This window comes from Styela clava, chromosome 14 (genome assembly GCF_964204865.1).
Source record: "Styela clava chromosome 14, kaStyClav1.hap1.2, whole genome shotgun sequence".
Lineage (NCBI taxonomy): Eukaryota > Metazoa > Chordata > Ascidiacea > Stolidobranchia > Styelidae > Styela > Styela clava.
In genome coordinates, this window is record NC_135263.1 from 111,640 (window position 1) to 126,274 (window position 14,635).

Genomic DNA, 14,635 nt, shown 5'->3' on the forward strand with positions numbered 1-14,635 from the left:
ATTGGCACAACTTTTATAACAAAAATTATATTTTCGCCAACAAGGTCTGTCTGGGCCGCCGACGCCATTGTGACATAACAATGGTCATTTCGACACTGCCATATTATCTAAAATCACACCGCATTTTCAATGTTTGAGTGGTTCAATGTTTCTTTTCTCCAAAAACTCTTTGCAATTTCGTGGGGTGTTTTTGTCAAATATGTCATTCAAGAAAATAACTTGGCCCGGTGACCATGTGCAGTATAGCTTTACTTGCTGAACTGAACGTGACTCCAATGTAAAAATGACATGAGAATTGCTCTTTTCTAAACAAAGCCGGGTATCTCTCAGTTGGTCACCGAAAAACAGCAACAGAAGTGTCACTAATAAATCTAATGAATGAATAAAGTTTACTGTTTGTTGCGATCTATTCTGCTACAAACAATGCCGCAACCAGCGATTCTTTTGGTGGTGGATAATATGTTGAGAAAGCATGTCCTTCAAATTTAACCCAATGAAGCAACCTATGCTCAACAGTAAGACAGCGAATTCATATTCTATCAACTGAAGACGGTTAAATATTCTATGAATTTGTACAAAATTGGCTTACTCTTCATAAGTTCAGGTTGTGCTTTTAGTTGAAAAATTTGGGGTTCGACTCAAGCTTGCGGACTAACGTAGGGCAGGCTCACCAAGGTTAAGAACCACTGGTATAATCGTAATGTAGCAAACTAGCATTCTATCGAGCAATCCTCATCGATTGTCAAATATTTCCTTGAGATGTAAGCAAAGTAGTGAGAGCTTGAGAATCAGTAATCAGCTCAATATTTCTACCCTAGATCTAATCATTTCACAGTATTGGACAGGGCCTACAGAAGCGCTAGGCAGAACACAGAATCAGACAAAATATAATTGAAACTGCTTTTATTAATAAGCAAATAGAATAAGGCAAAAAAAAAAGAAAAAAGTCGTGCATAATAAACAAACAAAGAATTAATAACAAGCACCTGGCTTGTCCTACTCTCTATTATGACATCATAAAATCAAGAAGGTAAACTCGTTTGTTTATCATAATGTTAACAAAAATGGGGTACGTTTATAGCGTTGTGACGCCACAATTAGAATAGATAAACAATAGAAAAAACATTTGCCATATAATTATATAGTGCTGATTTATGACATAACAAACAACTATATTGTTATGTCATATTAATATTATGGCATCATATAAAAAGATTTGTTACATAATAATAATTATTAAAGTGCCGTGGAATTGGTAACATGAATAGTATGAACAGGATTTTCACATTTTTCCTTGCGAAATAAAACAGCCGATAAGACGACTCAATGAACTACGGATTCTCATCTGGTTACCAGACGCACATTTGATCGAAGATATGGGTATCGGGGTATAATGAACCCATCTATTTAAGCGAAAAAACGGGGTGTTAGATATTCCTAGCGGAGTCTTGAAGAACCTAAGTGAAATGCAAATTTATTATAGGATAGTAAGGCTAAGACATAGTATTTCTTCCAATTTTTTTAAAATGAATAAATAAATAATTTTTTGGATTATACTCTCTAAATCTATAAACAACTACAATAAAAAAGCAATTTTCGATTGTTGGATGGATGGAAGATGAATTACTGGACGAACCCTAGCCTATAAAATAGTTATAAGTCTGGGCCATATGGAAATAGGGAGTCAAAGATCTGTCTCATAACGACAGCAATAATAGTGATAAAACAGGGTTATTAGATGGTCAGGAGTTAACAATGATTCAATATGGCTGCTGTCTATTCACGGTTCAGTCAACAAAGTTATGAAAATTATGGTTAAAAAATTCTACACATTTTAAATTAGTGCCCCAATTGATTTTTTTTGAATTGATATTGTTGCTTCAAAGTAATAAAAAATAAAAATAAAACGAGAAAATAAAAGGAATTGGTTGGTCGATAAATTTTCAAATATAAACACTGAAAAATGACACATTTTTTTGTATTTTTCCCCCAAAACGAGTTTTAGCTATTTGGCAAATCCGCATTTACACTGAATTTCAAAAATAAACAAAGAAATGGCACAAAATGGAACTGAAATCACTCTACGAAATAAAAATATGGCAATTTTTAACGAAAAAAAAAACTTTTTTCAACTAGGGCGGGATTAAAAACTGCAGAGAAAATTAAATAAAAATTAATGCAAATTACTATTTTGCTAAAAATAGCATTTTCTATCATTTTATGCAAATTTGAAATTAGCAATTGCGTGAGTCACAGTGTCAATATAAAGTCAGAGAAATCATGAGATGAGTCATGGTACGTTGATTTGATATTATGACATCATCATGGTGATGTCATAACACAGTGAACTTGTATGTTCGTTGTTTATCCAAGCGTTCAGTGAAGAAAAACATCCAACTGCGTTTTTTTCTGGGATATTCCGAGAACGCGGATGGTCTTAATCCTGAGAGATGATGCCATCTTGTGACTGGCCATCTAATGTTCACGTCCTTACGAAATTAATATTTCTTCCTGAACTTGCAAACTCAGGATATTTATCAACATCCCAGAAAAATTCAACCTTATAACCACTGACTTTACCGCTTCGTCGAAGCTGCTGCTTTTCCCGAGCATTCCAACGTGACCTTTCACCCGCGGTAACTTTCTGACGCTCGACCGCCCACGCTTCCTGCTCCGCTGTTGAACGAGCGGATTCAACAATTCGTTTTTCTTCTGACAATCTAGTTTTTCCATTTCTATTGTCCATTGTAACATAACTGATTATGACAACACAATATGGAGACTCAATTGTCAGTATGTCATCACTGACTGTCACTGTTATTTGTGTTGTTTGTGATGTTGCCGTGGCACCAGAGTAGCCTCCATCTAATATTCTTTTAGAATCTGTCAATGTCAAGGTGACTTTGTCTGCTTTGAGACTATCTAACGACTTCGAGATGTAAAGTACGGGTTTTCCTTCTTTCGTAAAACTCATTGGCGCTGATGATGAATCAGCGTATTTTCCGATTATGACATCACCACCATTTAAAATACTGCTGAGTCGTTTGACATCATTGGTTGCCATGCCAGCAACATGCGTTGTCACCATACCACGATCTATCGAAAGAACGAGACCTTGGGCAAATAGAGCTCCATCTGGAAAAGACAAGAAAAATCTAGTTAATGGTGAAAATTTACCAAATTAAAGTCAAGCCTCAAAGAAAAATGACAAAATGCCAATTTCAAGATATTGTTTTTTAAATTCTGACTGCTGGAGTTATATTTCAAGCCATCATGCCAGAATTCACTTACAAAGACTATTTAACCACTAAGTCATGCAGTTTTGAATTGAATGACCTTCTTAAAATAAGTCACAATATTTTTATGATCAAATCTTGGTGGAATAACTTTTTCAATATAAACTAGGTATGTCTTCGCTTTTTAGGACAAAAATAGAAATGCTCTAATATGGGCACACAAAGGTCATATGTTCCCCAAGTTGAGGAAAAAACATAAAAATTAGGCTTAAATTTTAGGCCCCTAGACTTACTTGCTATTTGTTTGGTCTTTTTCCTTGTCTCAGGGATCAGACTTGACGGTGAGACTGTTTGTAGGTTGATGTAGGTTTGTAGATGATGAGATAACTGACATTCAACAGATGATTTGTCCTGCGGAGGAAGAAAAAGTTTGAATGATATTATGAGGGGGGGAAAGCAATAAAAGGCTTGGTCATATCATGTACCAATGACTGATTTAATTTAGGCTGTTCTGATTGGTTAATAGAGCATTCGTACATTTGCTTTGAGGAGAAAACATCCATAAAAATTGTTGTTTGACTACTACATGATGAACATTGTGTGGCATCCGATGGCTGTTTGAACCTCTCGTCAACCATGAGAAGTCTAGCAGCTCTTTTTCCACATGACCATATCCCATTGGATTAAAATCTGCAAGTCTTGGATAAAATGTGGCCACGTTCCAGTCTATGTGTTGGTGAATAAGTCGATGAAATTACTATGAACAAATGAGCTGAATTTCTTGTTTCATGATATGAGTTTGGGACACCAAGCTTGGGTAACATTTTGAAGTAGTCAATCAATGAAATATAAATGGAAAGGCTTACACAGCCATGTAATAAGGTTGGCAAAACCCCAGTTTGAAAACCTGACCAAAAGGCATTATAAAAGCTGGACATTGGTTTTGAACCTACGGCCATTTTCTGATTTAGATATTAGTTTAATCTGACTCACCTTCTGTCTATCATCAATCTTTGGATCAGGAGCGACGTTTTGAAGTTTGAATCCGAGAGCGTCCAACCAACTGCTGACTTTTGTCATCTGATCATACGGTGGGACTGGGTTCACTGGATCGTAGACCTGGTGATTGAAAGATTAGATTAGATAACGATCAGTCATTTAATCAGTAGTTCATTTTCTTATTGTACTGTTATGGAAAAGGATGTAATTTTCATATTTATCCTGGTAGGAGGGCTAAACCATAAGGCAAACCTCAGCCTCTCGTCAGGTTACCAGTCCGTGTCAGGAATGGGATTAGTTAGTTAGGGATTTGTTTAATATGATAATAGAGAAGGAACTGACCAGATCCAGCCATTACATGAACCACCCTGGGATGAATTCTATGGCAGGATTTGAACCTGCATAGTCACAGAGGTGAGATAAAAAGCTCATTTCTTTCTAATGCTCAACCAGGGATATCTTTGATAGGATAGGATTTACATATTTATCGCAGGGGAGAGGAAAGGCGATAATACAGCTTAACTATAGGGCACACCACGGCTCGTCCAGTGACCAGTCCATGTCGGGTATGGGATAAGTTAACCATTAAGCAATGACACTCTTAATGAAGTCTAAAAGTAATTAATATAAGTATCTATTACATAAAGTGATTTCAAAAACTAACCTGGTACAATTTCATCAGCCTTGGAATTTTCTCTCGTTTGCTGAGCAAGACAGAGTAATCAGGAGTTGTTGTCTGACCAATCAGAGGATCGTAATCAACACCGTTCAAAAATCTAGTTTCATCTAAATTTTTCTGGTTTTGTTTGAATTTATCGCTTTGTTGTATCATAGAACGATCAGCAAAATGAACCAATCCGGTATCAGGATCGTAAATTCCTCCTCGGTAACCAATGACGATTTGCAACCTTGGGTTTGTGTATCTCGTGAGTTCGCCATATGGTGAATAGCTGAAAGTAGACAATGGAATTATTTTAAAAGATGATTGGCTCACACAATCAAGTGTAACGAATAGTGCTAAAACATGATTGGTTTGCTCATCCAAGCGCATTGAGCGTCCAAACCAGTTACTACTCTGCACGGCTTCGATATTCCGTCACTAATTTTTTTTTATTGAAATATGGATAATATAAGCTTCACTATATTCTTATTTCTGATAGCTAATAATTGTCATGACAATCACAACATACAGATATATATGATGAACCGTTGAGAATAGGGAGACATTTTCAAATGTAGGCTGATCACAGGTTTGAGTCGCATTCAAAATTTTCAGTATCAGAAACTATCCTAACGAATATATCTATTTCACTTAAGGGTGGTTTGACTCCAACCACCACATATAAACTGCACTCACCTCATTTCAGCTATAATTCCGCTAGATCCAATAACAGCGAGTGGGCTTCCGTTATGATCGCACATCACAGACCATGATAGTCCGTTACTCATATCGAGGGCAAACAATACGCCTTCCATATCGTAACGCAGCGTGGTGATGAATCCTGAACACAGAAATAAGTTTTAATTATCGAGAGACCAGGCATTGTTTAAATATATCCTACATCAGTCGGTTTTTACATCTATATAATTTCAGTGGCCCATAATCATGCTCAGAGATAATTTTTTTCTGAGTGAATAAGCGTTTTCTGTAAAGCAAATTTGAAAGCAATAGGTACAGTAGTTGAAAAGTAAAGCTATTTTGTATCTGAACAAATACAATTTCCCATTAAGGTGACAACATTCTGGCTCATCACAATTCATTGATTTACTCCTATATTAGATTTGACAGCTATGTTACAAAGCAGCATTACTGTCCTGTATTCCCATTGGGATGATTCTGGCCAGACACACTTCATTGATTTACTTATGATAGAATTTACATATCCATCCTGGGGGAGAGGAAAGCCAATAAGATGGCTTTATCATATGACAAAACATGTGCGGCCACAAGTCCGTGTCAGGCATGGGACCAGTCGGCCAGTTTCAGATGCATGAATTTGATGGTGGAGAAATTCGTAACCGACCAGCGGTTACGTGAACCTCCCGACGGTGGCGTGAAGTCCAGCAATGCTCTCGTACATTATTAACGAACTAACACAGGGTAATCAGAGGTGCATTGGTGAACTTAGAACAATGCGCCACTTTTCAAACACAGTTCCCGACTATGTTACAAAGCAACATTAGTATTTTCTCATTGGGGGGGATTCTGGCCAGTCACACTTCATTGATTATATTGCAGACTGCATAGGACTAAAAATGGTACTGAAGTAGACAGATCCATAGTTTTCAACAGTCTATTACTCACCAGATGTCGAATTGAAGTAATTTGTCAGTCTTGTAGGGTTTGAAATATCTGCGTAATAAAACCGCAACATCTGACGAGATTTTTCATCAAAACGCGATGACAGTCGACCGAATCCATCGTAACCATATTTGACCTGAATAGAAATGTAATATATATCAGAAATCTCATATGGAAAAGGAAAACAAACAAAACTCTCAAAGTGTGTTTCCCTGACCCTTACTTAACTTCAGAAAAACTCTTCCTATACTTTACTATTGCAAAGTTCTTTATGATTATTGTAATAGCCTTTTCGCGAGTTAGCGATTACAAACTGGTTGACATATTCATAACTAAATCTGAAAGTATCTTCGGCCAACAACGACCCTTGACCCCAGAAAATTTCATCCCATGCGTTGTATTTGATTAATTTAATATCATAAGTGAATCTTCTTACCTTATAAGAACCATCTTTCATATACGCAGCCACCAGGTGTCCTAACGAGTCATATTCGAATATTTCATTCCCCCTCGACTTAAAAAATCCATCTTTGTCGAAAAAATATTGCAGTGTTCCCCGTGAAGTAACTCTGAAATAGTAAGAATTGTTATTGACCTGTTGTAAAACTTTACTCACTGTGGGAACACGCTTGCTGACACACTCCTGCTTAGGCTGCACTAGTTTGAAAGTTCAAATTCTTTGACAGGTAGATATGTGCACTCTTCACCAACATAGGGTGGTTCACATAGTCCGGCTATGTCTTCCTCTACCGCCGAGTTTATGCATTTCAAACAACTAACTGGCTAACTTATCCCATACCTGACATGGACTGGTAACTGGATGAGGCAATGGTTCGCCATATGATTGAGACATCTTATAAGCTTTTCTCTTATCTAGATAAAATAGAAAACTCCATAACACAACACTCACGTTCCAAGATTACTGTAGCTGATCCTTATGATAGAACTTCCACTTTGTATCGAAGAAATCTTGCCGTCTTTATCATAACTATATTTCCATCCGCTGTGAGAATCGCCAGACGTCCGAGTAACCAATGACAACAGACCATCAGGACGATACTAAAAAATAAAAATTGAAAAAAATTATTAAAATCACCTCAATAGGTGCTGGACTCGTCATTATGTAACTCATTCATAATCACTGGACTGTGACTGGTCGAAATAATTCCACCAAATAGCCAAGCAAATGCCCAGGTAATTCTACTTTACCTGATAATTCAATTCCGTATTGTTGGATTGCATGCTGATTCTTATGTTCTGTGTTTTAACCCGGCCCATTGCATCATAGTCAACATTGAGAAGGAACATTGGGCTGCTGTATAAAAAAAATGAATAATTACATATCAACTAGTCTAGTTACTAGCAAGCAGATGAGATGCAATTTAGTTTCTTACAACCGTTTTTTTTTTCAATAAAAATGGTACAATCTCTTTCCCTAAAATACCAAGTATATTAGTAAGCTTTTGTTAGATCATAGTCTAACAAGCTTGAAAAAATAGAAGAAGGATTAGAAGTTGGTTAGTCTCCCAATTTATGTAGCGATACAGAAATACATTTGTTTTAGGGGCTTGTTAGTGTATAACAAGTCTCTTAAATCCTACTTGTATTACTTAGAAGAAACACGATTGATAAGTATAATCACCTGTAGATATCCAGTTTAACTTGCACTGGTCTTCCACTGTGGTCGTGTTCCTTGGTGTAAGTCACCTCAGCTGTTGATATTACATACAGATTTGTTTGGTAGTAAAGTACAGAATACAAGCCGAACACCGTGATTTTGCCGGAAACGTCGTCGTAACGAACTTCTTCAAGAGGTAGATTAGTGTCGTTGATGGTAGTCTGTAAAAAATTGGAATTTTCAAGATCCCAAATTAAAACTGAATGTGGATCATTTCCGAAGAAATGAAAGCACAAAATGTGTCAGTGCCAGAATTGCCAGTTCGATTCTAACTCTGCGATTCTAATGATATGCGTTGTTGGATAGCTTAGGGCCTGAAAAATTTTGGGGGCTACTTGCACGCAGCCTTGTGTTAGGTATAAATTAGTATAGGTATAAATCAGATAGTAGAAAACAAGAGTTTTCAGAACTGACAATCAATAGACTATAGAATCCTCGTCTTTCGTGTTAATTTTCTAATCTTCCATCGAATTCAATCATTTTATGAAATTTTACATGAAAGTGAATTCCTTACTTAAAAGTACAAGCTTGTGACCTTGAAAATACTTTCGAAATAATTCACAAACCTGAATACTTTTCAGCCTCAGATTAACATCGTGAGAATATTCAAATTTTGCGGAGATTTCCTTCTTTTGTTGAGTTGCTGTAGATGATGTCACAATTAGTGTTTGCACTAGTGGTCCGTTTCTATGGAAACGTGTAGTGACATCATCAGTTGTCATGGATACAAGCTCTCCAGATCGAGGATCGCGCAGCATTCTTGTTTTCTGTTTGTCATGTAGGATCTCCGTCATGTGACCATGGGTGTCATAGCGATAAACTACCTTGCGATTCTCCCCTGAATTAAGAAAAATAATGAGTCATTTGGAGTAATTTTGAATTGATTATTTTTGTCAGTTTACGCTTTTCTATGCCAGTATTATAATGCATGGAATCCAAAAATCTAGCTTTATATTTTATTTTCTTCTTAAATTTTGGAATGGCTACAGAATAACTCTCCAAAAAACAGAGCCCAGATCATTTGAAACATAATCTAGAAAAAACATAACTCTTGTGCAAAACGTCCTAGATTACTGAATCTTTTAGATAAAACCAGGCACAAACATAAGTTCAAGTGTTAAATAATTTTCTTTATTTTTGTTGAGGTAATTAATAAATTTATGGGTACTGTTTTTGTGTCACCCTGTCTGTACTTATCCTAAATTCTTAGGCTTCCTTCACTCACCTTGGTATTGTTGCATCAACAAGTTATTCTTATCGTCAACATCCACAAACATTTTCAAACTTCCAGCCGAGTTTTGAACCACCGTCCTCTTGAACCCCGTACCCATGAATCTGGTAACTAAGAACACAGCTCCTGATGGTAGATTCACTCGACGCACATTCTCGAAATCATCGTAAACGTAGGTGTAGTGAGAAGTACTTTTAGGGACAGATAGTTGGACAACCTGGATAAAACAGATTATTTTATTTTGTGTTAATTAGATTGGGGTAAGGAAACAAGCCAGCTTGGGTAGGATAGGGTTTTCCATATTTATCCTAGAATAGAGGAAAGTAAATAAGACAGCTTAATCATATTGGTTGACAAATCGTGTATGGGATTCATTGGCCATTTATTTGTTTTCAGAATCACGGACTTAATGGTGGCAGAAGTCGTAACCTACCAGCGAATATGTGAACCACCCTACAACGACGATGAGTCCAGCAATCCTCTCGCACATAATTAACCCCGCGTGGGATTCGAACCTACTGAACCTACGCAGGGTAATTAGAGGTGCAGCCACTCAGAGACTGATCTCTGAGTGAGTGTGCATTACCTCGAATTTTTCAAAAAATAGACTCAGCATCGAATATAGACTCACATTCTCTTGATTCAGGTAAGTCCATGTTGCGCCATCCACCGTTCTTCTGTTGGTGATTCTTCCTTTCTCATCATAAGCCAGTAACTCATGGTTGGGACCCCGTTGCCAGGTCACAGGGTGCCCAAGCCTATCATAGGTCACATTTACAGGCGTTATTCCATTGTTTGGCATCCAGAGAGTTGGCATTCCTCGATCATTGTACTAAACAACGAATAAATAAATTTAAAAATAATCAAAGTAAAATGAAAAATATAGTTGCGTTGCAAATTTTTTCATATTTATCCAAGGGAGAATAGAGCTGATAAAAAATCCAGCCTCTCGCCATTTGCCAATAGCTATTCTGTTGACAGTTGCAGATATATGGACTTTTGAGCACCCCTCACCCTGAAATGCTTTTTCATAATTTATTGTAATTTGTACATCTAGTGTGCTTTCAGTATGATGAAAAATAAACTACTGATCACTAATAACTGAAAGATAATGAGTGGCCATTAATCCAGATCTTGTAGAGAAGAAATGCATCTCGGTTCAATCGATGCTTACTAATGCCTTAATTTCATACAGTTTCAAAGACACTTGGCACTTTCGCCCATGGATGATTCCCCGACCCTTGACCCCAGAAAAAGTCTTCATTTTGAGATTGTTTTGGTTAATAAACAAAGAATAGGATAGGATTTACATATTTATCCCGGAGGAGAGGAAAGCCGATAAGACGGCTTAACCATATGGCGAACCACGTCCTCTCGTCCGGTTACCAGTCCATGTCGGGTATGAGATTAGTTAGTTATTTGTTTTCGGAAGCATGGACTTGATGGTGGAGGAAGCCGTAACCGACCAGCGGTTACGTGAACCACCCTACGACGGCGAGGAGTCCAGCAATCCTCTCGCACATAACTATCCCGCATGGGATTCGAACCTGCGAACCCACGCAGAGTAATTAGAGATGCGGTGGCGAGCATATTCCTAACGCTTAGCACGATGAGCCACACCGCCGCAAAGAAACCGATGCTCGGGGTAACATCCATAGCTTTGCTCTGAGATGAATATCATTTACTTCTGAGTGAGTGAGTGCGTTCTGCTGAGGCAAAATAGGGCAACTGAGAAGTAATTTCTGGTGAAAGTCTTTGAAGCCTTTGAAATACCAAAACAAATAGACAAATGATCAAACTGCCTGATGGAATTACTTCAAGTTTTAAAGTTAAAACACAAGATTCCAACCCTTCAACCAGCATTGCTAACTCACCTGTATTTTCAAGACAAACTTAGTGTGATCATCATAGATATTCTCTCGTCTGAAATTCTGAGAATAATCGAGAGAGAGGATGTTTCGTCCGTTAACTCTCATTCGACGCCCGAGAAGATATCGTTCATCCTTTGTAGATGCTGGAAAATATTTCAAATATATTTGTATAGAGTTCATGTATCCAAAAACAAATATCTTGCTAACTAGCCCCATAAATGACATGGACTGGTAAACAGACGGTACGTTGATTTATTTTGAATTGATCTACTGGGTGTGAATATGAAAATCCCTATACTATTGTATTATAAGAAACATAGGTTATAATACGTATCAATCACACATGTTGTTGGCGTACATTCTATGTGCGAGAAGCTGTCTGTATTTATAGCCTTAGCAAGAATAGAATATTTAGGCATCCTTTGCTACTCAAGTCAGGAACAATTAGGTTAACCTTAAGTCATCCTTAAGTTAACCTTATATCATACTCAACCTGGTATGAGGCAATCTTATTGGCTTACACATTAAATACAAGCTATGCTACTAATTGTACCTACTCTCTTGGGATAAATATCAAAATCTTATTCTATGCTATCAAAGTTAAATATGTTATTACAACAGAACAAGTTTCCAAAAGATAATATTTTCTCACCACTTTCCAGTTGCTTTCTTGTTCTCCATTCAATATTGTTCTCCAGTGGATCCTGTGGCAAATGTATCGTGCGTTTCGCTAGAAATGGGGCCGTCAGTCCCAACACCGGGTGGGGTTTGGTTTCCAATGACAACTCGGATCCGTCAAGAAAATGTACAGAAATTGAATTGTCAGTCCAGCGTTGATACATTGCTGTCATTTCACCCTCTTGTGTCGTCACAATGTCACAAATAAAACCTGGTTGTGTTGTAATAATGACTCCTCTTGATCCAACTCCTCGCTGATTTTCTTCAGCGTTTCCTACTGAGGTTGCAGCGGTTGTCATGGTTACAGTATGCCTGGAATATTAGAATTCATTTTCAAAAGATCGCTGAAGCCACGATTTTACTAGAGAATTGATTGTTCAATTTACAGGTCTTTTGATATGTATAGACTCGTTCAGAGTGGGAGCATGGAAACTTTGCATAAAAAATACCAGAACAAACAATAATTCAAGGCACTTACGTTGTAGCATTAGCGTTTACATGTAATGTGGTCACAACGCCACTAGGTGACACTGCTGAGATAAGACGACCATGGACGTTATAGACGTAGAATGATGATTGTGAGCGGCCTTGAGTGATGGATTGTAATAATGTTGCTCCCCCACCTTGGTATGACATGGTTGCAAGTGGAGGGGAATAACCTGGGGAGGAATAAATTATGAGATTTACATGGTGAAAGCTTTCTAAAAATTACAAGATTATATAAACAACACCATGATAAAGCGTAGTTCCACTTTAATCAGACTTTTATGTTTTTCTCAGCTTAATCACTATTTTTATCATTCATCCCATGTTTAACTGGTGACAGTAAAAATACAGGTTTGTTCACTTTATCACTATCTTAATCATTTGTCAAATGTTCATCTGGTCACAGTGACAGTACATCAGAAACATTTAGTCCTCAATAGAACCAATTGCTGTGTGGTACAGTTGCAAGGTTTTTACTTATCCAACTGGATCTAAGATCTTTATCAAAGTCACTATCAAGTTGATAGCTTTGCGAACTTTAGAGACTTGTGCTCAGTATTGAGTAAATAGAATAATACTATTAATAAAACATACCTTCAGTAATTCTTTGCAATGCATCGGAAGCAGTGAACTGTAGTTGAAGAACTTTTGTATTTGGAAGAAGAATTTTGTTGGGAACCTGGAAAATAACAATTTCAGTCTAAAAAAATCCAAAACATACATTTACTCAGTTCATGGGACAAGATAGTTATTGAAGGGCATCAAAAATCGATAACGCCCATGCAGTTCATTTTAAGTCGCATTTTACAGAACCATAATGTTCACATAAATGACATTTTCTAATCATAACCTGGCAACACCCATCAACCTCTTGAAATTCCAACACAAAAACCATGATTATAAGATAAGCATAAACACATATAAATCTACTCACATTATTCCCATCTCTTATAATAGACAATCTATTCCCATGAATGTCCATGATTGAGTCCACAGATCCTTCCGGAGAGTAAGTGAAGTTATAGACTGAGGTTCCAGTGATCACGTTCTGTGTTGTGAGATGAAGTCCGTCTCGGGAAAAAACGTAAACATGATTTGTATCTGGGTTGGCAATTCTGTACTTGCCCTGATTGTTGAGTTTTGGCAATGCTGATGAAAGCTGGAACAACAAAGACAATTTAAATAGGTGATAGACTACGTCCCGCTTTTCCAGTTTGTGTGTATATGTTTTTTTTTAAAACCAAAACAGGGCCCTACTGACTAAAAGCAACTTATATGTAACCGCATGCTATTTTTTGCCAAAGCTGGACGGTTTTCGAATAAGTATTGTGACCATTCCATTATTACAGACTGGGTAGGCGGTGATCTTAAACCTGCGCGACCATAGTTCACTCCAACTGCTAGGCCATTTTGTCATGAATTTTAAATCTCCTATAGAGGTCACCTCATCTTCAGCTATTTCGGGTTTTGTTTATCATTTCGAAATTTGATTTGCCGAGATCTCTTTCGAGTAGAAAAGTTTCTGCATAAATTTGCAAGTTTAAATGTCATGTGAGATGATTATATATGAGATTGGCAGAGTGGTTCACACAAGGTCTGGTTCAAATCAACAGACTTTTCTTCGGTTGTCTCAAAGAAAACCTACATGAGAAAACTGCCATACCTTTCTGATTCTCAGATTCAATTGATCTGCGATGTATATTGATCCATTAGGAGCAGCAGCGAGTGCGGCAGGTGTATTGAGTCGGGCACTTCTCGCAAAATCTCCATCACCTTTGAAGCAATTGCAATCCGACATCTGGCAATCACAGCTTGTTTCCGCTCCAGCAATGGTTGATATCCTGAGCCTGTGGAATTAAATGCGGATTTTATAGTTATTCTGTTGGACAGGGAATATGATGGGAGTTGAAAAAGTTATTTTGTACATATTCACATATTGAAAAAGAAAAACAATACAGGTCCAAACTAAGCTCACCATTTCACCCAGGAAGTGACAAATTGGGTGGACAATCAATGCTGGGCCAGAAAGACTTACTTACAGAGGTGTACTTAACTATTCTGGCATCGCAGGTCGCACAAATCTCACATGCTAAAGTGTAAAAAATTGTCCAGTGGCGACTTTGAATGATTTGTCAATGTGATCTAGATGCAAAA

The 14,635-nt window shown here is 37.3% G+C and overlaps 1 protein-coding gene across 6 annotated transcripts in view; it reads right to left on the reverse strand.

Moving 5' to 3' along the window:
• Positions 1-888: 888 nt before the first annotated feature.
• LOC120341635 (teneurin-3-like) overlaps positions 889-14,635 on the reverse strand; it is a 116,976-nt gene continuing 103,229 nt past the window's right edge. For all 6 annotated transcript variants that reach the window (XM_039410182.2, XM_039410181.2, XM_039410179.2 and 3 more), the window contains 19 exons: positions 14,145-14,328; positions 13,416-13,640; positions 13,076-13,160; positions 12,474-12,654; positions 11,970-12,307; positions 11,321-11,460; positions 10,078-10,278; positions 9,441-9,663; positions 8,782-9,053; positions 8,180-8,376; positions 7,747-7,852; positions 7,448-7,596; positions 6,974-7,106; positions 6,541-6,673; positions 5,593-5,737; positions 4,900-5,185; positions 4,230-4,355; positions 3,530-3,647; positions 889-3,135 (listed from right to left, as the gene is read on the reverse strand). In XM_039410182.2, coding sequence (XP_039266116.2) covers positions 2,483-3,135; positions 3,530-3,647; positions 4,230-4,355; positions 4,900-5,185; positions 5,593-5,737; positions 6,541-6,673; positions 6,974-7,106; positions 7,448-7,596; positions 7,747-7,852; positions 8,180-8,376; positions 8,782-9,053; positions 9,441-9,663; positions 10,078-10,278; positions 11,321-11,460; positions 11,970-12,307; positions 12,474-12,654; positions 13,076-13,160; positions 13,416-13,640; positions 14,145-14,328 — 3,895 coding nt within the window. In that variant the 3' untranslated portion in view covers positions 889-2,482. The remainder of the gene's footprint in view (positions 3,136-3,529; positions 3,648-4,229; positions 4,356-4,899; positions 5,186-5,592; positions 5,738-6,540; positions 6,674-6,973; positions 7,107-7,447; positions 7,597-7,746; positions 7,853-8,179; positions 8,377-8,781; positions 9,054-9,440; positions 9,664-10,077; positions 10,279-11,320; positions 11,461-11,969; positions 12,308-12,473; positions 12,655-13,075; positions 13,161-13,415; positions 13,641-14,144; positions 14,329-14,635) is intronic.